The sequence below is a fragment of the Oncorhynchus keta genome, chromosome 9 (genome assembly GCF_023373465.1).
Source record: "Oncorhynchus keta strain PuntledgeMale-10-30-2019 chromosome 9, Oket_V2, whole genome shotgun sequence".
Taxonomy (NCBI): domain Eukaryota; kingdom Metazoa; phylum Chordata; class Actinopteri; order Salmoniformes; family Salmonidae; genus Oncorhynchus; species Oncorhynchus keta.
In genome coordinates this window covers 35,959,041-35,984,478 of record NC_068429.1, presented here as the reverse complement: position 1 = coordinate 35,984,478, position 25,438 = coordinate 35,959,041, and the positions used below count along the sequence as shown (strand labels likewise).

General features: G+C 42.4%; 1 protein-coding gene across 2 annotated transcripts; it reads right to left on the bottom strand.

Annotated features, from left to right (window-relative positions):
- Positions 1-3,691: 3,691 nt before the first annotated feature.
- Positions 3,692-10,193, bottom strand: LOC118388007 (prolactin-releasing peptide receptor-like). Of its 2 annotated transcripts, none has more exons than XM_035776869.2 (3): positions 10,079-10,193; positions 6,494-7,008; positions 3,692-6,287 (listed from the first exon to the last, which is right to left on the bottom strand). In XM_035776869.2, the coding sequence occupies exons 2-3, from the start codon at positions 6,943-6,945 to the stop codon at positions 5,651-5,653; spliced, it is 1,089 nt and encodes a 362-aa protein (XP_035632762.1). In that variant the 5' UTR covers positions 6,946-7,008; positions 10,079-10,193; the 3' UTR covers positions 3,692-5,650. The 2 variants fall into 2 exon arrangements, with proteins under 2 accessions (XP_035632762.1, XP_035632761.1); XM_035776868.2 differs by lacking the exon at positions 10,079-10,193 and adding an exon at positions 7,180-7,283.
- Positions 10,194-25,438: the final 15,245 nt, after the last annotated feature.

Genomic DNA, 25,438 nt, shown 5'->3' with positions numbered 1-25,438 from the left:
TCCCTTCTCTCTCCAGAGACTGGTGAGGACCGGCCGCCCGACAACCTGCCCATTCGACCCCATTACCTTCTCCCTCCTCCAGACCCCATTCCCTTCTTTCTCCTCCATCTCTGGAGACCTTCTCACTTCCCTCATCAACTCATCCCTGGTTGCATCCCCTCTGACTTGGCAAGAGTTGCTTCCCTTCTCTAGAAATGAACACTCAACCCCTCTGTCAAAAACTACACACCGGCATCCCTTCTTACTTTTCTTTCCAAAACACTTGAGCATGCTGTGTCTGACCAACTGTTTCGCTATCGCTCTCAGAATGATCTTCTTGACCTTAACCAGTCAGGCTTCAAGACCTGTCACTCAACCAAGACGGCTCTTCTCTGTGTCACGGAGGCTCTCTGCACTGCCAAAGCAGACTCTCTCTCCTCTGTTCTCATCCTCCTAGATCTATCTGCTGCCTTCGACACCGTGAACGCTCAGATCCTCCTCTCCACCCTCTCAGAGCTGGGTGTCTCAGGCTCTATCAGATCCTCCTCTCCACCCTCTCAGGGCTGGGTGTCTCAGGCTCTATCAGATCCTCCTCTCCACCCTCTCAGGGCTGGGTGTCTCAGGCTCTATCAGATCCTCCTCTCCACCCTCTCAGGGCTGGGTGTCTCAGGCTCTATCAGATCCTCCTCTCCACCCTCTCAGGGCTGGGTGTCTCAGGCTCTATCAGATCCTCCTCTCCACCCTCTCAGGGCTGGGTGTCTCAGGCTCTATCAGATCCTCCTCTCCACCCTCTCAGGGCTGGGTGTCTCAGGCTCTATCAGATCCTCCTCTCCACCCTCTCAGGGCTGGGTGTCTCAGGCTCTATCAGATCCTCCTCTCCACCCTCTCAGGGCTGGGTGTCTCAGGCTCTATCAGATCCTCCTCTCCACCCTCTCAGGGCTGGGTGTCTCAGGCTCTATCAGATCCTCCTCTCCACCCTCTCAGGGCTGGGTGTCTCAGGCTCTATCAGATCCTCCTCTCCACCCTCTCAGGGCTGGGTGTCTCAGGCTCTATCAGATCCTCCTCTCCACCCTCTCAGGGCTGGGTGTCTCAGGCTCTATCAGATCCTCCTCTCCACCCTCTCAGGGCTGGGTGTCTCAGGCTCTATCAGATCCTCCTCTCCACCCTCTCAGGGCTGGGGGTCTCAGGCTCTATCAGATCCTCCTCTCCACCCTCTCAGGGCTGGGTGTCTCAGGCTCTATCAGATCCTCCTCTCCACCCTCTCAGGGCTGGGTGTCTCAGGCTCTATCAGATCCTCCTCTCCACCCTCTCAGGGCTGGGGGTCTCAGGCTCTATCAGATCCTCCTCTCCACCCTCTCAGGGCTGGGGGTCTCAGGCTCTATCAGATCCTCCTCTCCACCCTCTCAGGGCTGGGTGTCTCAGGCTCTATCAGATCCTCCTCTCCACCCTCTCAGGGCTGGGTGTCTCAGGCTCTATCAGATCCTCCTCTCCACCCTCTCAGGGCTGGGCGTCACAGGCTCTATCAGATCCTCCTCTCCACTCTCTCAGGGCTGGGTGTCTCAGGCTCTATCAGATCCTCCTCTCCACTCTCTCAGGGCTGGGTGTCTCAGGCTCTATCAGATCCTCCTCTCCACCCTCTCAGGGCTGGGCGTCACAGGCTCTATCAGATCCTCCTCTCCACCCTCTCAGGGCTGGGCGTCACAGGCTCTATCAGATCCTCCTCTCCACCCTCTCAGGGCTGGGTGTCTCAGGCTCTATCAGATCCTCCTCTCCACCCTCTCAGGGCTGGGTGTCTCAGGCTCTATCAGATCCTCCTCTCCACCCTCTCAGGGCTGGGCGTCACAGGCTCTATCAGATCCTCCTCTCCACCCTCTCAGGGCTGGGTGTCTCAGGCTCTATCAGATCCTCCTCTCCACCCTCTCAGGGCTGGGTGTCTCAGGCTCTATCAGATCCTCATCTCCACCCTCTCAGGGCTGGGCGTCACAGGCTCTATCAGATCCTCCTCTCCACCCTCTCAGGGCTGGGCATCACAGGCTCTGCATGCTCTTGGATTGCATCCTACCTACGTGGAGAGAATATGTGTCTGCACCACGTACTCTCACTACTGGCTCGGTTTTAGGCCCTCTCCTCTTCTCTCTATACACCAAGTCACTCAGCTACTTCATATCCTCACAAGGTCTCTCCTGTCATTGCAATGCGGATGACACTCAGCTACTTTCTCCTATCTTTCTGACACACATCTCTGCTTGCCTGGCAGATATCTCAGCTTAGATTTTGGCCTACTACCTCAAGCTCAGCAAGCTCAGCCTGCCTAGTGTTCAACCTTCCCAGGTTCTCCTATGCCACCCCGCTTCTCTGCACACTTCACTGGCTTCCAGTTGAAGCTCGCATCCACTACAAGACCATGGTACTTACCTACAGAGCAGTAAGAGGATCTGGCCCTCCTTACCTTGCTTCTTCAAAGAGTATCGTAAATAATCCCACAGCTCCCCCCCTCCTACTTGACTTTTCACCCTACTATCCCTGACTTTGTTGATAACTACTTTATTTAGGAAAAATATACTTACTATGACTGAGATATGTGGTTGTCCAACCTAGCTACCTTAAGATCAATGCACTAACTGTAAATCACTCTGGATAAGAGCATCTGCTAAATGACTCAAATGTAAATGTATTTCATGTGATTAGTGATTCATTTACATTTGTACCTCATTTTAAGGTCAACCCTTTTACGTGAATTTAACTCTCATTTTAATATGGTGAAACTATTCCTTTTAAAATGATTTTTCAAGGAACATTGAACATCTAGTAGTCAAATCATAGTCTAAAAGCAGGTGTTCTTTCTGACAGAATTCTAAAATTAGGTGAAATAAATCAATTATTAAATAAACTATGCAAAAGGCACTCTATTGATGGAATAGCCTAATTCAAGTGTATATGAATTACTCCTGTGTAAATATTGTTCTGTGATGTTGGTCTATGTGATTTCAAGTCTATACTAATTAAGACATTTGCCATCTGTAATACATTAATGCCCCAATGCAGTCTTTTCAATTAGATTTTTAAATCATCACTAATAATGTCTAATAAATCACTGGGTTTTTATTTCATGAAAATAACTCCAAATATATTTTTTATAAATTATTTCCCTGAGCCTCTGCCATTGAAATGCTCAGTCTGATCGTGTGGGCGTGTTGATACAAATGTAGTCATATTTCCATACACAACCCTGATTGGCGGACAGGATTTCTAGACCAGGGGTCTCCAACCCTGTTCCTGGAGAGCTACTGTCCTGTAGGTTTTTGCTCCAACCCCAATCTAGTGCACCTGATTCTAATTATTAGCTGGTGGATAATACCCCACCTACCCCTTGGTTACATCTGCAAATAAAAGATGACTGGTCATTGGTCAGAGTAATCTGATCAGATCTGGGTTCAAAATATATATGCCATTTAGCAGACGCTTTTATCCAAAGCGACTTACAGTCATGTGTGCATACATTCTACGTATGGGTGGTCCCGGGGATCGAACCCACTACCCTGGCGTTACAAGCGCCATGCTCTACCAACTGAGCTACAGAAGGACCACAAAATCTCCATCCCACCTGAACAGGCAGAAATTCCAGGCAATTACACAAAAATCACATTTTTGACTGCACTGCCCTTTTAAGCTTATTAGCACTTCCAAAGGGAATCCAATAAAAATAAATGGCCAATTGTCAGTGTTCGTTTATTGAGAATTTTACACATAATTGCATGCAATCACTTAACAGGCATTTTATATAGCATGACACAAACCACAGAAGGCCATTTATTACAAAGGGATACATAACAACTTCATCAAACCACCATTTTGCTTAAATGTATTGAAAGTGGGTAGTCTTGTGGTTTGTCTAAAAAACAAACAATGAGAATCAACACCTGAGTGAAACTTTCTGGAGTTATGATAATCAGTCAATAATGCAATCATGCAGTGGCAAGCATGACCTTAGCAAATGCCTAACTAACACCTCATTCTGAATGACTGTTTTCAGAGGCGTGGTACATTCCCCACAAACAAAGATATGTAAGAGACTGAGAAGACTGCAATAAAAATGAAGAACTTAACCATAGGGGGAAAAAGCTCACCTACTGTTTTATTAAGCAATTTTATTCACAGGGTGCAGACAGCGAGATCTGTAATCACATCATTCGGCAGTGCTCCAGGGATGTGCAGTCCAACCTGGACTCGGTTAGACCTAACATAGTAAATGTAAATCCAAGTTACTTCAATTAGTATGATATTTGACTTCTGGGTATGGTATGTATTAGTTTGTAGATGTCCATTATCCATTTTGTATGATATATTGCGAATGACAATTCATATGATGCATTACGAATTGCATTTATTCAATACGTTAGGAATTGCAAATCGTATAATATGTTATGAATTGCAATTCGTACAATATGTTATGAATTTGCAAAATGTATGATATGTTACGAATTCCAATTTGTTGTAGCTAACATTAGCTAGGTGGCTAACATTTGCTGGGTGTTAGGTGTTAAGGTTAGGGTGAGGGTTAGGAGTTAGGTTAAAGGGTTAAGGTTAGGGTGAGGGTTAGGAGTTAGGTTAAAGGGTTAAGGTTAGGGTGAGGGTTAGGAGTTAGGTTAAAGTGTTAAGGTTATGATTAGGGGAAGGTAAAATGCTAAGTAGTTACAAAGTAGCTAAATAGTAGTAAGTAGTTGCACAGTTGCTAATTATCTAAAGTTGTCCGTGATAAGATTCGAACACGCAACCTTGGGTTAGTAGACGTTCGCTTTAGAACCCATCCACCCCGACCAACCACCCTACTTTCTGTTTGTAACCATACCAAATGTATCATGTCATACTAATTTGGGTCTTTACAGATTTACATTTACTATGTTACATCTAGTCTATGAGACCAGGCTGACCAGTCTAGGGACCAAACCTGCAGCTGACTATTAACACAACAGACAGAAGCATACTGGACACTGAGTTGAGTTGACATTGTATTGTCTGTCCACTAAGTGCTGCGCTCTAACTTCAGCAGACAGCTGTCCATCTGGATGAATGGAAGATGTCTTCCTGTAGCAACTACTGTGATGATTACTTAACTAATGGTATTATTTACAAGACCTCTTATGAGCATTGACAACATTTTGTGGATTTAGATTTTCCTATTTGCTACTGTTCTCCTAGTAGTGTTAAACATGAATCTCTTGTGGACAGATTGATGGGAAGTGACCTCTCTCTCTCTCTCTCTCTCTCTCTCTCTCTCTCTCTCTCTCTCTCTCTCTCTCTCTCTCTCTTCCTCTCTCCCACTCTCCCTCCCTCTCTCCCTCTCTCCCGTCTTTCGTCTCTCATCTCTTGCTCTTTTTGTCTCTTGAATTTCATCTTATTGTTGTTCAATCTGCTCATTTAATGATTATTTCCAGTCAATCACCTAATTTATGTTCAATTGATTTGTTTACCTATGAACAATGAGGAAACCACCTCATATCTCTATAATCAGCTGTAATTCCAAGATTTCCTGTATTGTTCATGATGATCTCTTGTTATGTTTACATTAGGTCACCAACAAACATGAACATTATCAGGAAATTGGACCAACAACATGCTTACACAGGTATCACAGGTCTTGTGTCTCTTCTATCTCCTTGTCCCTGCACAGTCAGAGGACCACACTGGCCATAGCACAGTGGTTGGTGGGGATGCCGATGCGGTGGTGGCAGGTGAACATCTTGCGCAGCTCAGCACGAAAGCGGTCGTGCAGCCAGGCATACAAGAAGGGGTTACAGCAGGAGGAGCTCATGGCACACAGGTGGCACAGCAGCTGAATGAGCAGGAAGTGGCGCTTGTTGATTAGGCGGATATCGATGTCACGCAGCACGTTGAACACATGGATGGGCAGCCAGCACACCCCGAAGGCCGCCACCACTAACGCCACCAGACGGAAGATCTTTCGCTTTCGGGCTCGCTGTGCCTCTGCCTGGTCTCTGGAACGATGTCCCGGCGCCACGCAGTTCCTCAGCTTGAAAGAGATGCAGAGATAGGAGGTGCAGACAGCGGAAAGTGGCAGGACATAGGTAACCAGCAGGGTGCTGTAGGCGTAGGCTAGCCTCTCCTTCTCCTGTCCCAGCCAGAACTCCTCACAGATAGTGAGGCCCTCCTCTCTGAACTCCACGTGGTATGTGTGGGCCACGGCCGGAGCCACCAGGCCACAGGACAGCAGCCAGATCCCTGACAGGACGTAAGCACAGGTGGACACAGAGGTACGCTTCTTCAGAGGATGCACAGTGGCGTAGTACCTGGCAGGAAAAGTGCACCGCAGTATTCATTTTAATGAATTGGAGAAAAAGAAATCATAGATATAGATCAACAATTACAATGTCATTATTCCAGATGTGTTTAATTTATTTTTATTTTCACAGTTCATGTGTTTCACTTCATTTGAAACTGCCCTTTGAAAACCCATGGGCTTTTCGTTCTCTCGAGTCAAAGTGGGTACACTCACCTGTCAACAGCGATGGCGGTGAGGGTGAAGACAGACACATAGACGGTAACCGGCTGGATCAGGAACACCAGGTAGCACATGAACCTCCCAAACACCCAGCCACGAGGGTTGAATGCATAGGCCAGGGTTAAGGGTACACAGGTCACACACATCAGCATGTCTGAGAAGGCCAGGTTCCCTATGAAGAAGTTGGTGACATTGTGCATCTTGCGAGTGCGGCAGATGACGTAGAGCAACAGGTAGTTCCCCAACACACCCACCACCACCACCAGGGAGTAGCAGGGGATGATGAGCAGCTTGAAGCTCTGCAGCAGAGCCACGTCTGCAAACAGGGAGCTGTGGTTGGCCGAGTCATTCTGAACAGCCATCTCAAAGGACGAGTCCCCCTCTGTTGTCTTCTCGCTAACAGAGGGCAGCAGACCTCCAGTCCAGCCACTGCCACTGCCATCCATACTGTATCTGATTAACCGCACAGCAATAGGGAGCCCTGGGTAGCAGCCTTTTAGCACCTTACCCTGAAAGAGTCAGAGCACAGAGGTTGGGAAAGTTTTAGTGACAAACCGGTATATTCATCATAACTGGAAATGAATGGCATTCAAACATGTGAATGATACACAGTAGATCATAAATTAATGTACAGTATATATTCATCAACAAAGCCAAACGGACTTTTGCTTTTACATTACTTTTTCCCTTCGATGATTGGTTAAGAGTTTGATAGTCCCCAGGGGCAGAACAAATTGAAGCAAACGTACAGTACTATACAGAGCCATGAGTGCATGGAACTCCCTTCATCTTATATAGCCCAAGTGAACAGCAAACCTTTGCTTTGTTTGTTTAAAAAAAACAAATAAAGCAACACCTCACAACGTCTCTCCCCATGTGACCTACTTGTTGTGTGTATGTACTAACATGCATGTGTAACTGATAGACGCACAGACAAAACTACATGTTCATATTTTTAAATGTACTGTATGTAAATTGTAAAGTACTTTTTTGTCTTTTTCGTGATGTGTCGGACCCCAGTAAGACTAGCTGTCGCCATTGGCGTCGGCTAATGGGAATCCTAATCAATCAAATAATCCAAAAAAGATCCATGACTATCTACATTACTTTAATCAATCAGAACATGCCTGTAGTGTGGGGCTTGCTACAGTATGTCTATTAAAGTGGATTAGCTCTGGAGTGATTGAGAAAATGTTCCCAACCCTTCAGATAGACTCAGCTGCACAGTATTCCAAATGCTTTCTGGGAACCGAGTTTTGGGGAGGGGAAGCTCTTGTGAAACGTAAATAATTTTCTACAAAAATATCTTATAGGATAAGTGCATGCATGGCCAATTAAAAGCCCATTGCAGTCAAAAACGGGATTACCTGTGTTGTATACACAGTGCCAGTCAAAAGTTTGGACACACCTACTCAATCAAGGGTTTTTCTTTATTTTTACTATTTTCCATATTGTAAAATAATAGTATAGACATCAAAACTATGAAAGTAGCCGCCCTTTTCCTTGATGACAGCTTTGCAAACTCTTGGCCTTCTCTCAACCAGCTTCACCTGGAATGCTTTCCCAACAGTCTTGAAGGAGTTCCCACATATGCTGAGCACTTATTGGCTGCTTTTCCTTCACTCTGCGGTCCAACTCATCTCAAACCATGTCAATTGGGTTGAGGTGAGGTAATTGTGGAGGCCAGGTCATCTGATGCAGCACTCCATCACTCTTCTTCTTGGTCAAATAGCCCTTACACAGCCCGGAGGTGAGTTGGGTCATTGTTCTCAAATCAAAATCAAATCAAATGTATTTATATAGCCCTTCTTACATCAGCTGATATCTCAAAGTGCTGTACAGAAACCCAGCCTAAAACCCCAAACAGCAAGCAATGCAGGTGTAGAAGCACGGTGGCTCGGAAAAACTCCATAGAAATGCCAAAACCTAGGAAGAAACCTAGAGAGGAACCAGGCTATGAGGGGCGGCCAGTCCTCTTCTGGCTGTGCCGGGTGGAGATTATAACAGAACATGGCCAAGATGTTCAAATGTTCATAAATGACCAGCATGGTCAAATAATAATAATCACAGTAGTTGTCGAGGGTGCAACAGGTCAGCACCTCAGGAGTAAATGTCAGTTGGCTTTTCATAGCCGATCATTGAGAGTATCTCTACCTCTCCTGCTGTCTCTAGAGAGTTGAAAACAGCAGGTCTGGGACAGTTAACACGTCCAGTTCTGTTGAAAAACAAATGATAGTCCCACTAAGCCCAAACCAGATGGGATGGCGTGCTGCTGAGGAATGTTGTGGTAGCCATGCTGTTAAGTATGCCTTGAATTCTAAATAAATCACTGACATTGTCACCTGAAAAGCACCATCACACCTCCTCCTCCATGCTTCACGGTGGGAACCACACATGCGGAGATCATCCGTTCACCTACTCTGCGTCTCACAAAGACACTGCGGTTGGAACCAATAATCTCTCATTTGGACTCATCAGACCAAGGGACATATTTCCACCGGTCATTTTTTTAGCCCAAGGAAGTCTCTTCTTCTTATTGGTGCCCTTTAGTAGTGGTTTCTTTGCAGAAATATGACCACGAAGGCCTGATTCACACAGTCTCCTCTGAACAGTTGATGTTGAGGTGTGTCAGTTACTTGAAGCATTTATTTGGGCTGCAATTTCTGAGGCTGGTAAACTCTAATGAATTTATCCTCTGCAGCAGAGGTAACTTTGGGTCTTCATTTCCCGTGGCGTTCCTCATGAGAGCATGTTTCATCATAGTGCGTGATGGTTTTTCCGACTCCACTTGAACAAACCTTCAAAGTTCTTGAAATTTACCGGTTTGACTGACCTTCATGTCTTAAAGTAATGATGGACTGTTGTTTCTCTTTTCTTATTTGAGCTCTTCTTGCCATAATATGGACTTGCTCTTTTACCAAATGTGCTACTTTCTGTATACTGTACCAGCCCTATCAGTCCCACCTGTTAATTGAAATGCATTCCAGATGACTACCTCATCTGACATCCCCAGGTGGTAAATTGGTTAATAGACCAATAAGAAAGAGAGTTCCACATCTCTGCCAATTTCAGTTTTCTCCTCCCCAATCAGACCACTCCCAGACAGTCCGAGCAAAAATTATTGCTTGAGAAATTTCTCTGTGCTAAGAAGCTATTTAAAAATATATTCTTGACAATTTTGGCTTTGATGAAATGAAACAGTTCAGATTGCTGACATACAAATAAAGGTTTAGACATTAATTCAATGTGGACTCTTGTTCTAATAAAATACTACTGTACTCTTGCTATACTTATTTTACTACCACTTCTATTATTACTACAACAACAACTTACTACATAACATAATGATAACCACAGTAATATCCTGATTAATATCAACAACACATGATTTTTGCAAAATCAACACTTGATCAAACACTTTTTATAGTAAAGATAAGAATGATAGCAATTAATAATAGTAAATCACAAATGAACTTATCCTACAACTCTTAGGCTACCTTGCTTATGAGGTAAAAATGAAAGTCATAATTATTTTTTTTAAATGAAGGAAACAAATATATTTGATCAAAGGCATCGTACCTCAAGTGCTGATGAGCAAAAGGAGAAGGGAACTCCTTGAAAGACTGAGAACCTCAGTGCGCTCTCGACACATTCATATCCTTCCTGAACAGTGGTGAGTACACAGTTGCAGAGCCACTGATGCTGATATGGAGAGAGAGAGAGAGAGAGAGAGAGAGAGAGAGAGAGAGAGAGAGAGAGAGAGAGAGAGAGAGAGAGAGAGAGAGAGAGAGAGAGAGAGAGAGAGAGAGAGAGAGAGAGAGAGAGAGAGAGAGAGAGAGAGACACGGGAGGTTATCTCCCAGTCGGGTGGAGATTTTATTTTCTCCAATGTCAGACTCTATTATACATTTTATTATCATTTTAGTAGGCCTACCTGTAATGGTCTGCCCATAGGCTATAAAATAATAGGCAGAAAAAATGGGTATCCTAGTAATTAACTTGGTTACTGAGCTTGCAGGATGTGTTTTGAAGAAAACCAATTGATTGGTCTAGATTGATCTCTTCAAGTCCATTACTTACAGACACCACGTGGTCATCCTGTGTCAGTCATCCATGTGCAGGGTGACATAGTTATTGTCCAAATTGTTCAGTTGGTTGGAGAATGCTCCTGGCAAATACAAGCTGTTACTGCAATGCTCAGGTGAAAGGGAAACATTGGAATAATGGCACACACAATGTGCCTCAATAGTAAGTCACATGAACAAAGCTGTATTTTATCAACTATTCTATGGCAATCTAATCCTGGCTCACCTACTGTATTGTCACTCCAGGGATGGGATGAGGTTTAGGTTCCAAGGAAATGTACTGCTCTGGCATATTCATGAATTATTGGGAACATGCCTCCCATGTTTTCCATGAAGTGGAAATATATGAATATAATCTAGATAGATTGGTAAGACTTTACAACAGGATAGAGGTTGAACTCCATTCACCTGTTTTAAAGCTAGAGTCCTTAATTGAAACAACAACAAATCGGACACCCCACCTCTGTCTTGGTAAAAAAAGATGAGGTAGGAGCCTGGAGAAATGTTACCACTCTCAAATTCATTCACATAGCTATGGATGCAAGGACTGACCATTCATGATATCAAAATGATAGTTCTAACCAGGTTTTTAGTGGTTGTTTACATTTACTTTGTTTACAAACATTGGAGTAAAACAATTTATATTTTGTGTTCTGGTGGGGTACAACAGTTGACCTAAGCACATTAGGCATTTCTACGTTATATTCTTCAAGAATCAGCGGGTATACAGTATATCATACATTTATACGTCCAGAAATGGATGTAGAAACTAAGGATTCTAGCTTTAAGTCTGCCCTGGTCTGCTCTACTGATCTGTGAAATTAAGACAAATTGCCTGCACGGGATGACAGATTTAGGATCTTAATTTGAGCCAGTTTACTACAGCAGGAAAATAATCCTGCAGCAATAGGAAAATATATATATATATATGTGGATTGTAATGAATCTACATGTAGGAAAATTCTCAGCAACCAAATATGATGACCCTTTGGCTGGAGAGGATCTCTGTGAGCTGCAGACATATTTATGAATAATCGTCTCTTCACTGAGAACAGCCTACCTGTTTACTCAGTGCACTCAAGGATGTTGTTATTTCAGTGTTTTATTTGTCTCTTTCTTTCAAATATGTCTAGTTATCTGTGTCTGTGTCTATTCAGACCTCTCCAAACCACATCATGTCTGAAGAGCAGGTTGAGAGCATTAATACCTCTTTCAAACACAGCAGAGGACAATGGAACAGAACAGAAAACAAAACACTTACAATTCCTATTTCATTTGCTGGGTTAGGCTTGGGTGGGTTTTACCTTATACCTTTCGGTATAATGAAGAAGCCGGTCAGTATTACCAACAGTGTAGGTAATGCCGTTTCCATTTCATCGGTCCTCCCTTATCATCTGATAACACGTATTTCATGTTTCCATGGGTACCTATTTGTGTGCTGCCGAACTATTGGGTTGTTACCAAGCCATGAACAGTCACTAAATATCACACAGGGAAAAGTTCTCCTTTGAATCAATTGATCACTCAGGGGTGAGTTCGCCACAGGGTTTCTACCTGCACATGAATCTCTGTACCTTGAAGGGATTATTGTGCCGAGGTTAAACTCAGTGAAGTGCTGATGGTTTTCTCACATCCCATTCTGTCCATTAATTCCCATGTCTCAGAACCATATGGGGGAACGTTATTCATTGACGGTGTGTAATGCATCACATAAAAAAATCAATTTCTATGGTGTAATAATAACACCACTCCCAGTATTTCTAGTGGATGCATCAGTAACAAAGAGTCAAATAATGACGAGCTTAAAGAAAGCTTTTACTAACCGTAGCAGGTGCAGGTGCAGCTGAGGGGGGGCCTGGGGAAACGGAACAAGACTAAAATAACTGTCTCTTTTCTTTATACGTATTTGACATTTAACACAATGTGTAGAAAACCTGTTCGCCGTGGAATATTCTGCGAAATGTCAGTATTAAAAAAAAAAGTCACAGTAGAACTTGAGTGTCACATCACCAAAGCAACCCAGCTCACAAACATAAACATGTGTCAAGGTTTCCAAGAATACAGTTGTGTGCATAGCTCTGAAGAAGAAAGAAAGAAAGCTGCTCCAATTGTTCTGTTCTGAGAAAACGGTGATGGGTCCTGACTCCTCTTTGTACCATGAACCAGAGGATGAGATAACGAGAGCAGCCTGAACATTGGGATGAATGCTGTCCACCCCCTGTAACCAGGTGCTCAATTTGTAAATGCATGAATTACTTCAACAATCAACACATCAACATCTTATCACCCAAAACATCTCTTACCATGTCCAGTAGCAGAATATCCTCTCTGCATAGGTTTTCATATTATATAACAAGGTAATTTGAAAATTGAATTATTAAAAAAGAGAGGTCTCACTTGACTGTACCTGCTGTTGAGATGCCCCTGCATGCATTTTATGTTGTGTGAGATGTAGTTTTCCAGCTGCCATCTCCTTGTTGAGATTCATCCTCTATTTTTACATTGTCATTGGGGTTTCAAGTGTGCCTGTTCATTTAGCTGTCTGTGTGACCAGTGTTAATCAATTGAGAGAGAGAGGCATTGTCCGCTTGCTGGCACACTATGCCCCCATTTCCCCACACCTCTTCTCCTCTTACCCAGGCTGACATTTCCATTAGGCAAATGCTGCATACTGCTTCCTGCATGGCATTACCCCTGGGTACCCGCTAAGATATCTGCCAGCGTGGTTCCAGGACAACAACCTCTCCCTCAATGTCAGGAAGACAAAGGAGCTGATCGTGGACTATAGGAAACGGAAGGCCGAGCATGCCCCCATTCACATCGACGGGACTGTAGCAGAACGGTTGGACTCACTGGACTCTACCCACACACTCACAAATACGACACTGACATTCTAACACACACAAACACACACACACTACATACGCTCACACACACAAAACACACTCACACACACTACATACGCTCACACACACAAAACACACACTCACACATTGACACATTTTCACACTCTATTTTTCACACTTTTTTACACATGCGCTGCTGCTACTCTGTTTATTATCTATCCTGATTGCCTAGTCTCTTTTACTCCTACCTACATACTCTTGAGTGGCGCAGCGGTCTAAAGCACTGCATCTTAGTGCAAGAGGCGTCACTATAGTACCTGGTTTGAATCCGGGCTGTATCACATCCGGCTGTGATTGGGAGTGCCGTAGGGCGGTGCACAATTGGCCCAGCGTTGTCTGGTTTTTGCCGGAGTAGGCCGTCATTGTAAATAAGAATTTGTTCCACACTGACTTGCACAGTTAAATAAAGGTTAAATAAAACAATATATAAATTATCTCAATTACTTCAACTACAGTACCTCGTACCCCTGCACATTGACTCGGTACAGGTACTCCTTGTATAAAGTATCTTATTTTGTTACTATTTCCTGACATTTGTTTTTCAAATTGTTCGTACTTTTTAACTCTGCATTGTTGGGGCTTGTATTCGGTGCATGTGACAAATACAATTTTATTAATTTTGTTATGGAGAGTTGACTTACAATTGAATGTTGTAATTGCAAAGAATATTTTCATATTCATGAAAACTTTGTATTTTTATCAGTGGAGTACAGCAGTTTTGCAGGGCCCCCAAGCAAGGTCTGTTTTTGGGGAACACAGCTAAATTCCTACAATTCTACCCGTTTTGCAACACACCACCAGATCCAGCAGTACATCTCCTATACTCCAGTGATTTTGAATCATTAAGTTTTAGATTTGGTTCATTAAGAAATTCTAGCGACCATGACTGAATTCAAACGTGAGTTGGTTTCAGGGTAAGGTTTGATGTGGGTGTCTCGTATGTGTGTTCAAAGGTGGGAAGAGTTAAACAAAATCTTTAGCCAATTCTCTTCAGCCGGCTGACGTACAACTGTGGCAAAGTTGGTATGACTTTGGATAGTTTATCACCGAAGCCAGTTAGGGACTGTCAATAAATTACAAAATGTAAATGAGACAATATTTTCGTGTTGCACACCTTTAAGTTTTCTCATTAAAAGCTTTCAATATTTGTACATGGTTTCTACAATTTACAGTTGGTTTGAAATTTGTAGCTATTGGAATTTTAACATATTGTCCCATGTAATATTGTGTAATTTACCCATGATCCCTAACCAGCCCCATATGGATATCCAAAGTCAACCCACATTTACTTCAGGCATTATGATGGGGTCATATGAAGCTGCACTCTGAATTGATGATTACTTCTGTTTTGCCAGCTGTGGGCAGAGCATTCAAATGAATGTGCTGATGCTGTCATGACCACAAGACTGACTTTATGACCAAAATTATGAATGCCACATATTGTAGGCTGTTTTCTAAATGATAAGTCGTTTTTTAGGGGCTGTTGCTCTTTAAAGGTTTTTGCCAATGACAGGTTCAAGCAAACTACCTTTGACATTTACTGAGGTTGAGACATCTTAGGAGGAGGAATGAGCTAAAAATAGAAAAGTGCAAGGTCAATGAAATTATTCCAATAGAGACAATTCCATTCCAACTTCTGCCTTGACACTGACACCATAATGTATCTTCAAAAAGGCTTGTCTGCCACCTTCAGTAGCAGAAGCTGCTGTAGATGACAGCTCTGCTACCTGCATTGGTAGATGCTGCTGCCTATGTGAGCACTGTTACCTCCACTGGCAGCATTAGATGACAGGTCTGCAGTCATTCTGGGTAGTGTTTATTTATTCTCCAAGACAAATGATAATACACATGAAATGAATGTGTTGAACAGTGGAACAATTGTAGTTATAAGAGCTGTCATTGTTTTGACAAATGATTTATGTATAAACTAGAATACTGACAAGGGGAGCTGTTTTGAAGCCACCGGGCCTCCATCTTGGCACTCCCCCACCATTATTTTTTATTTATTTAGAAGCTATAGAAATGCATTTATTCATGTCTGTATTTGTTTTTGCCACATTTATTCTATTACAAAAACCTTAATGCATACACATAATATTATGTGAGCTAAATATAAACAACTTAAAATATTAAAATATAAAATAAATGTTTTCGTTAAAGTATAATTTTTGGAAAGTTATAATGTCACTGTCCCCACTACAACAACAAAATATTTAAATACATGTAAATGTGTCATTGAAACATTTAATTGAAATACTGTAGAATTCCATTCATTCCTATGGAGGACTGCTTCTTCTGGGGCGTTCCAATATGGCAGATCATTGGCAACAAAACCTGGCCATTAAATAGCATCACCAATCTAGGGTTGATAGATAGGTTGGTTGTTTAACAACAAAACCAAAATGTCCACAACTATGGAGCAAACAGGCAGGATTGGCTTCATTTTTTGACAACATATATTTAGTCTCCAAATGTTTATTGTAAACATAAACACATTTGCACACTGAGCACTTATTGTCTCTGAAATACATTGTTACAGTTGTTGGTTAAATATCTAGCCAATTTTAGTCATATTAGTATTGATATGAAATCAGTCAAACACCTCAAAACAAGACGTGGTATCAAGAACAAGCTAAAACTGAAACGAGCCACCTACAATTCCCCACATGGCAGCTTATTGCTGCGAGCTATCTGGACGTCCAGAATCATAACAAAGCATGGTTTCCGCCCCTATCGTTGGGCACGCATCATTTTCATGATGTTGTCAGCTAACCCGTCTATATACCTCATTGGTTTTGACAGGCAATCAAATCTAGATTTGTTTTCAAAACGGTATTTGTTTACTTGGATCCCCATTAGCTTTTGCAGAAGCAGCAGCTACTCTTACTGTGGTCCATAAAGAACACAAAACATGACAACTAACAAAACACTGATACACTTATAGACAAGGACAGTCACACAAATGCTATAAGTCATTACTGAGGAAAACTATCCACAGCAGCAGCAACAGAATGAGATGACAAACCCCTCAGGTGTTTTCATCTTTCAATTTTGGATATATCTTTTCATTCATTTTTCATCTTAAATGCAGTCAGTGTCGTTATTTTGTTGTCTCAGAACTAATTATCTGCTGTCTGCCTCTTCTGCCTCTGGCTATTGTTGAGGTGTGAATTTTATTCTGAGTTCGTAGGTGGAGAATGATCAAATATAAGAGAGAAAGAGGCCAGTTATAATGCATGCAATTACTATGGAATAACATTAGCATGCAAAACTGCTAAGAATCCCATGATGAGAAAAGCAAAGTAATCCCACACTTTTGATTGGTGGGTTAAATATAATCTTATCTTGTCAGCACTAATCACACTGTTTCTATTACCATAATCACACACTGGGCTCGAAGTAATCTGGAGTCTTTTTATGGTACTGTACACTGAATATGCAGACAGGTAAAGACAGCTGTGTGACTGCTTGATTATCTGCGGTGAGCCAAGAACGGCAGAGAGCTGACAGCTTGTCCAACAATGCCTGTTGCTGTTGTCAAGGGTGTCGATCTCGGTATTTTCCTCTCTATATATCTCCATCAGTCACGATTCACAGAGCATCTTACTCTGTTCTATTCTAGATCGCCTCAAACTGCCTGCCTACGTCACAACTCTGTTTTTAACTCCATTCGTCTCTTCTGCCCCAATGTCACTAATCTGTCAAGGAAATGGGCAAGCAATTTTCTTTACCTTTGCAGATGATATAGTGTCCATTATAGTCTATCTGTTGCTTGTCAAGTTACCATTCTTGGCTCTAAGAGTTCTCATTTAAAGTTTCAAGTTGTTATACAGTTTGAGTCTATTTCTAGTCATATTAATGATCTGTTCTAATAGGACACGACTACCGTAAAACATTTTCTATTTTCTAAATCACAAACAGCCCCAGACTTAAGCTTATCCACGTTTTGCCCTGGTGATATAGAAGAGATAGTGAGAATTCTAACATCTGATTTGTTGCTCTCATCAGTGGAATCATCTCTACAATAAGACTTCAGTGAGTGTGAGCTGATTCAGTGTTTTCATTCAATACTAGCCTTTGTTTGTGTCATCGAAGCCCCCAAGAAGCCCAGTTAAAATCTTCCTCTGACACTTTCATGTGCATGGATTGACTTTATTTATTTATTTTTATTTCACCTTTATTTAACCAGGTAGGCTAGTTGAGAACAAGTTCTCATTTACAATTGCGACCTGGGCCAATAAATAGGCCATAGTGGTGAAATAATTACAATATAGCAATTACACATTGGAGTGATAGATATGTGATAGATATGCAGAATATAAGTGATACAGTAGAGGTACTGGGGTGCAAAGGAGCAAAAAATAATAATAAAAATAACAGTATGGGGATGAGGTAGTTGGATGGGCTATTTACAGATGGGCTATGTACAGGTGCAGTGATCTGTGAGCTGCTCTGACAGCTGGTGCTTAAAGTTAGTGAGGGAGATATGAGTCTCCAGCTTCAGTGATTTTTGCAGTTCGTTCCAGTCATTGGCAGCAGAGAACTGGAAGGAAAGGCGGCCAAAGGAAGAATTGGCTTTGGGGGTGACTAGTGAAATATATCTGCTGGAGCGCCTGCTACGGGTGGGTGCTGCTATGGTGACCAGTGAGCGGAGATAAGGCTGGGCTTTACCTAGCAAAGACTTATAGATGACCTGGAGCCAGTGGGTTTAGCAACGAATATGAAGCGAGGGCCAGCCAACGAGAGCATACAGGTTGCAGTGGTAGGTCGTATATGGGGCTTTGGTGACAGAACGGATGGGACTGTGATAGACTGCATCCAATATGCTGAGTTGAGTGTTGGAGGCTATTTTGTAAATGACATTGCCGAAGTCAAGGATCGGTAAGATAGTCCGTTTTACGAGGGTATGTTTGACAGCATGAGTAAAGGATGCTTTGTTGCGAAATAGGAAGCCAATTCTAGATTTAATTTTGGATTGGAGATGCTTAATATGAGTCTGGAAGGAGAGTTTACAGTCTAACCAGACACCTAGGTATTTGTAGTTGTCCACATATTCTAAGTCAGAACCGTCCAGAGTAGTGATGTTGGACGGGCGGGCAGGTGTGGGCAGCGATCGGTGGAAGGGCATGCATTTAGTTTTACTAGAATTTAAGAGCAGTTGGAGGCCACGGAAGGAGAGTTGTAATGGCATTGAAGCTTGTCTGGAGGTTAGTTAACACAGTGTCCAAAGAAGGGCCAGAAGTATGCAGAATGGTGTCGTCTGCGTAGAGGTGGATCAGAGAATCACCAGCAGCAAGAGCAACATCATTGCAGTATACAGAGAAAAGAGTCGACCCGAGAATTGAACCCTGTGGCACCCCCGTAGAGACTGCCAGAGGTCCGGACAACAGGACCTCCGATTTGACACTGACCTCTGTCTGAGAAGTAGTTGGTGAACCAGGCGAGGCAGTCATTTGAGAAACCAAGTTGGTTGAGTCTGCCGATAAGAATGCAGTGATTGACAGAGACGAAAGCCTTGGCCAGGTCAATGAATACAGCTGCACAGTATTGTCTCTTATCGATGGCAGTTATGATATTGTTTAGGACATTGAGTGTGGCTGAGATGCACCCTGAGATTGCATAGCAGAGAAGGTACGGTGAGATTTGAAATGGTTGGTGATCTGTTTCTTAACTTGGCTTTCGAAGACCTTAGAAAGGCAGGGTAGGATAGATATAGGTTTGTAGCAGTTTGGGTCTAGAGTGTCACCCCCTTTGAAGAGGGGGATGACCGCAGCAGCTTTCCAATCTATGGGGATCACAGACGATACAAAAGAGAGGTTGAACAGGCGTGTAATAGGGGTTGCAACAATTTTGGCAGATAATTTTAGAAAGAGAGGGTCCAGATTGTCTAGCCTGGCTGATTTGTAGGGGTCCAGATTTTGCAGCTCTTTCAGAACATCAGCTATCTGGATTTTGGTGAAGGAGAAATGGGGGAGTCTTGGGCAAGTTTCTGTGGGGAGTGCAGGGCTGTTGACCGGGGTAAGGGTAGCCAGGTAGAAAGCATGGCCAGCCGTAGAAAAATGCTTATTGAAATTCTCAATTATCGTGGATTTATTAGTGGTGACAGTGTTTCCTTCCTAGCCTCACTGCAGTGGGCAGCTAGGAGGAGGTGCTCTTATTCCCTATGGACTTTACAGTGTCCCAGAAGTTTTTGGAGTTTGTGCAACAGGATAGAAATTTCTGTTTGAAAAAGCCTTTGCATTCCTAACTGCCTGTATATATTGGTTCCTAACTTCCCTGAAAAGTTGCATATCGCGAGGGCTATTCAATGCTAATGCAGTACGCCACAGGATGTTTTTGTGCTGGTCAAGGGCAGTCAGGTCTGGAGTGAACCAAGGGCTATATCCGTTCCTGGTTCTTAATTTTTTGAACGGGGCATGCTTATTTAAGATGGTGAGGAAAGCACTTTTGAAGATCAACCAGGCATCCTCTACTGACGGAATGAGGTCGATATCCTTCCAGGATACCTGGGCCAGGTCGATTAGAAAGGCCTGTTCACTGAAGTGTTTTAGGGAGCGCTTGACAGTGATGAGGGGTGGTCGTTTGACTTCAGACCCTTTACGGATGCAGGCAATGAGCCAGTGATCGCTGAGATCCTGGTTGAAGACAGCAGAGGTTTATTTTGAGGGCAGGTTGGTTAGGATGATATCTATGAGGATTCCTGTGTTTACGGATTTGGGGTTGCACCTGGTAGGTTCATTGATAATTTGTGTTTGAGGGCATCAATCTTAGATTGTAGGATGGCCGGGGTGTTAAGCATGTCCCAGTCCCTGATGAACTTGAGAGTCTGACATTTTGTCTGACATCCATGCAGCTTATTTCTTGACCATTACAAAACAAATAGTTTATTTATAATTTATTAATCCTTACTTACACATTTATAAATGTTGGTAACCTAGTTATTCACACATTTATAAACAACTTTTAAAGTATTTAATAATCATTCATAAGATCATTCATATGATGTTTAATATACGTCCTTATACACCATTTACTAATCGTTAGTTAAGTATTTTTGTGTGGCCTCATCTAAAGTTTAAAGATTATAATCTTTAACGTCTCATCTTTCAAAATACATCGAGTCCTTTTACTTTACAGTATTTCTCTCACTCAGACAACAACAAAAAAATGTGCATAAGTTGCCCAATTAGCGGGAGGGATGGTGGCAACTTCTTGTCACATGCAGTGCTCAAGTGTGTTGGGTGAGGGAGCTGAACACTGTGGGATATTTGGCACTGCCTAGCTTGCTTGCTAGCTTGTTAGCACCCACATGAGGGGGAGGCTAGTGTTTCTAGTCAAGTGCCACTTGTATAGTGTAAATGAGACAGCTCTGTGAAACGCAGAGCCTGAGACCTGATGTCATTTATAGCATGTTACACTTATCAGGACACAAATCTGCCATTTTCAAGCCATGTATGGGTAGGAGTGGAAAGGTCTACACAACAAGCACACAATACCAAGGATGTTTAAGAAAATTGCAATGTGTAACTTCTTGGGCGACCGACCAAATTCACATAGAAATGTGAGTTATAGATCTGTCATTCTCATTGATGATTTATAGACCTGTCATTCTCATTGTAAGCAAGTCTAAGAAGTGGAAGATATGTTCTATGTATACTATTTCTATGCATCCCAATCGTAAATGTAGTTTTTGCTTTTACTTTTGGTTTTCTACACCAGCTTCAAACAGCTGAAAATACAACATTTTGGATTATTGAAAAGATATTTCACAGCGGATTAGTACAGATGGTACAATGATTGTCTTCATTGCTTGTTTTGTCACATAAACTGAAATTATGCGAAATATTTGAATTTTAGCGACCAGGCAAAATGCCAGAGCAATTTTTGCATATTGCACCTTTAATAAAACATATTGACCATTTTATTCCAAAAACAATCACTGTTGTAATAGTGTGATGTGTAACTTCAGACACTATGCTGAGTAAAATGGAGTTTTTAGTCCGAAAGTGCTAACATAAGCGTTTCCTGGCAATGAATGTTCTACCTATGTGGATTGCAGTCACTCTTTAGAGCAGTCTAATATTGGTGAACACAGAACTAAAATCTGGCATAATTTAGGCAACCAGGTGATTAAATTCAGCTCCATATGTGTTTGCAAAGTTTCTCCACCCTTGCAACTCTCAGCCAATTATTAAAGTGCCACCAGGTTATTCTTTCTAATGAAGATTAATGAGTGTATGAGACGTGTGTGTACAGTTGAAGTCGGATGTTTACATACACTTAGGTTGGAGTCATTAAAACTCGTTTTTCAACCACTCCACAAATTTCTTGTTAACAAACTATAGTTTTGGCAAGTTGGTTAGGACATCTACTTTGTGCATAACACAAGTAATTTTTCCAACAATTGTTTACAGACAGATTATTTCACTTATAATTCACTGTATCACAATTCCAGTGGGTCAGAAGTGTACATACACTAAGTTTTCTGTGCCTTTAAACAGCTCAGAAAATTCCATAAAATGATATCATGGCTTTAGAAGCTTCTTACATGCTAATTGACATTACTTGAGTCAATTGGAGGTATACATGTGAATGTACTTCAAGGCCTACCTTCAAGCTCAGTGCCTCTTTGCTTGACATCATGGGAAAATCAAAAGAAATCAGGCAAGACCTCAGAAAATAAATTGTAGACCTCCACAAGTCTGGTTCATCCTTGGGAGCAATTTCCAAATGTCTGAAGGTACCACGTTCATCTGTACAAACAATAATACGCAAGTATAAACACCATGGGACCACACAGCCGTGATACCCCTCAGGAAGGAGACGTGTTCTGTCTCCTAGAGATGAACGTACTTTGGTGCGAAATTTGCAAATCAATCCCAGAACAACAGCAAAGGACCTTGTGAAGATGCTGGAGGAAACAGGTACAAAAGTATCTATATCCACAGTAAAACGAGTCCTATATCGACATAACCTGAAAGGCCGCTCAGGAAGGAAGAAGCCACTGCTCCAAAACCGGCATAGAAAAGCCAGACTGCCTTTTTGCAACTGCACATGGTGACAAAGATTGTAATTTTTGGATAAATGTCCTCTGGTCTGATGAAACAAAAATAGAACTGTTTGACCATAATGACCATCGTTATGTTTGGAGGAAAAAGTGGAATGCTTGCAAGCCGAAGAGCACCATTCCAACCGTGAAGCACGGGTGTGACAGCATCATGTTGTGGGGGTGCTTTGCTGCAGGAGAGACTGGTGCACTTCACAAAATAGATAGCATCATGAGGGGGGACAATTATGTGGATATATTGAAGCAACATCTCAAGACATCAGTCAAGAAGTTAAAGCTTGGTCGGAAATGGGTCTTCCATATGGACAATGATTCCAAGCATACTTCCAAAGTTGCATCAAAATGGCTTAAGGACAACAAAGTCAAGGTATTGGAGTGGCCTTCACAAAGCCCTGACCTCAATCCCATTGAAAATTTGTGGGCAGAACTGAAAAAGCTTGGTGTGCGAGCAAGGAGGCCTATAAACCTGAGTTACACCAGCTCTGTCAGGAAGAATGGGCCAAAATTCGAAAGCTTGTGGAAGTTAAACAATTTAAGTTAAACAATTTAAAGGCAATGCTACCAAATACTAATTGAGTGCATGTAAACTTGAATGTGATGAATGAAATAAAAGATGAAATAAAAAAAATATATTATTCTGACATTTCACATTCTTAAAATAAAGTGGTGATCGTGACTGACATAAGACATGGAATTTTTACTAGGATTAAATGTCAGGAATTGTGAAAAACAAAGTTTAAATGTATTTGGCTAAGGTGTATGTAAACATCCGACTTCAACTGTATATGTGTGTTACCGTGTGGGTGGATGTGTATGTGTGTTTTGTCTCGGTGTGAAGCTGCACATTTTGAGTCCATTTAGACCATGTGTAAAGGAAAAATGTATTGATTAATTATTTTCCAGTATTTTATTTACTTTCAATATTGATTGATATACAGTGGGGATATCAGTATTTGATACACTGCCGATTTTGCAGGTTTTCCTACTTACAAAGCATGTAGAGGTCTATAATTTCTATCATAGGTACACTTCAACTGTGAGAGACGGAATCCAGAAAATCCAGAAAATCATATTGTATGATTTTTAAGTAATTCATTTGCATTTTATTGCATGACATAAGTATTTGATCACCTACCAACCAGTAAGAATTCCATCTCTCACAGACCTGTTAGTTTTTCTTTAAGAAGCCCTCCTGTTCTCCACTCATTACCTGTATTAACTGCACCTGTTTGAACTAGTTACCTGTATAAAAGATACCTGTCCACCCACTCAATCAAACAGACTCCAACCTCTCCACAATGGCCAAGACCAGAGAGCTGTGTAAGGACATCAGGGATAAGATTGTAGACCTGCACAAGGCTGGGATGGGCTACAGGACAATAGGCAAGCAGCTTGGTGAGAAGGCAACAACTGTTGCCGCAAATATTAGAAAATGCAAGTTCAAGATGACTGTCAATCACCCTCGGTCTGGGGCTCCATGCAAGATCTCACCTCGTGGGGCATCAATGATCATGAGGAAGGTGAGGGATCAGCCCAGAACTACACGGCAAGACCTGGTCAATGACCTGAATAGAGCTGGGACCACAGTCTCAAAGAAAAACATTAGTAACACACTACGCCATCATGGATTAAAATGCTGCAGCGCATGCAAGGTCCCCCTGCTCAAGCCAGCGCATATCCAGGCCTGTCTGAAGTTTGCCAATGACCATCTGGATGATCCAGAGGAGGAATGGGAGAAGGTCATGTGGTCTGATGAGACAAAAATATAGCTTTTTGGTCTAAACTGCACTCGCCGTGTTTGGAGGAAGAAGAAGGATGAGTACAACCCCAAGAACAGTATCCCAACCGTGAATCATGGAGGTGGAAACATCATTCTTTGGGGATGCTTTTCTGCAAAGGGGACAGGACGACTGCACCGTATTGAGGGGAGGATGGAATGGGCCATGTATCGCGAGATCTCGGCCAACAACCTCCTTCCCTCAGCAAGAGCATTGAAGATGGGTCGTGGCTGGATCTTCCAGCATGACAACAACCTGAAACACACAGCCAGGGCAACTAAGGGGTGGCTCAGTAAGAAGCATCTCAAGGTCCTGGAGTGTCCTAGCCATTCTCCAGACCTGAACCCAATAGAACATTTTTGGAGGGAGCTGAAAGTCCGTATTGCCCAGCGACAGCCCCGAAACCTGAAGGATCTGGAGAATGTCTGTATGGAGAAGTGGGCCAAAATCCCTGCGGCAGTGTGTGCAAACCTGGTCAAGAACTACAGGAAACGTATGATCTCTGTAATTGCAAACAAAGGTTTCTGTACCAAATATTAAGTTCTGCTTTTCTGATGTATCAAATACTTATGTCATGCAATAAAATGCAAATTAATTACTTAAAAATCATACAATGTGATTTTCTGGATTTTTGATTCCGTCTCTCACAGTTGAAGTGTACCTATGATAAAAATTACAGACGTCTGCATGCTTTATAAGTAGGAAAACCTGCAACATCGGTAGCGTATCAAATACCTCCCCAAATATCTCCCCACTGTATAAGGGGAAGGGAAACAGGAGTTAACCATTTATGTTGAAGTAAGTAGTTTGCTAGTCTATAGTGATCTGTTTTACCTACTGTACGTACTGATGTTCTAACTTTGACCTGTATAGCTGCCAGTGTCAAATGTCAGCTGTTGAATGTTATCATTAAAGCTTGACGCCTGACTGACAGGAACACTAATAATGTATCTGTGACACTATGCGATTCTGTAGCAGCTGATGTTGTGACTTCCCGCAAGCCTCTCGGGCTGGTGTTTACAGGACAGAAGGTGCTGTGTGATTATTGTATAAGTGATTTTCTCTGCTTCTGTGCTGGAGGTGAAACTTGTATGAGACCAGATT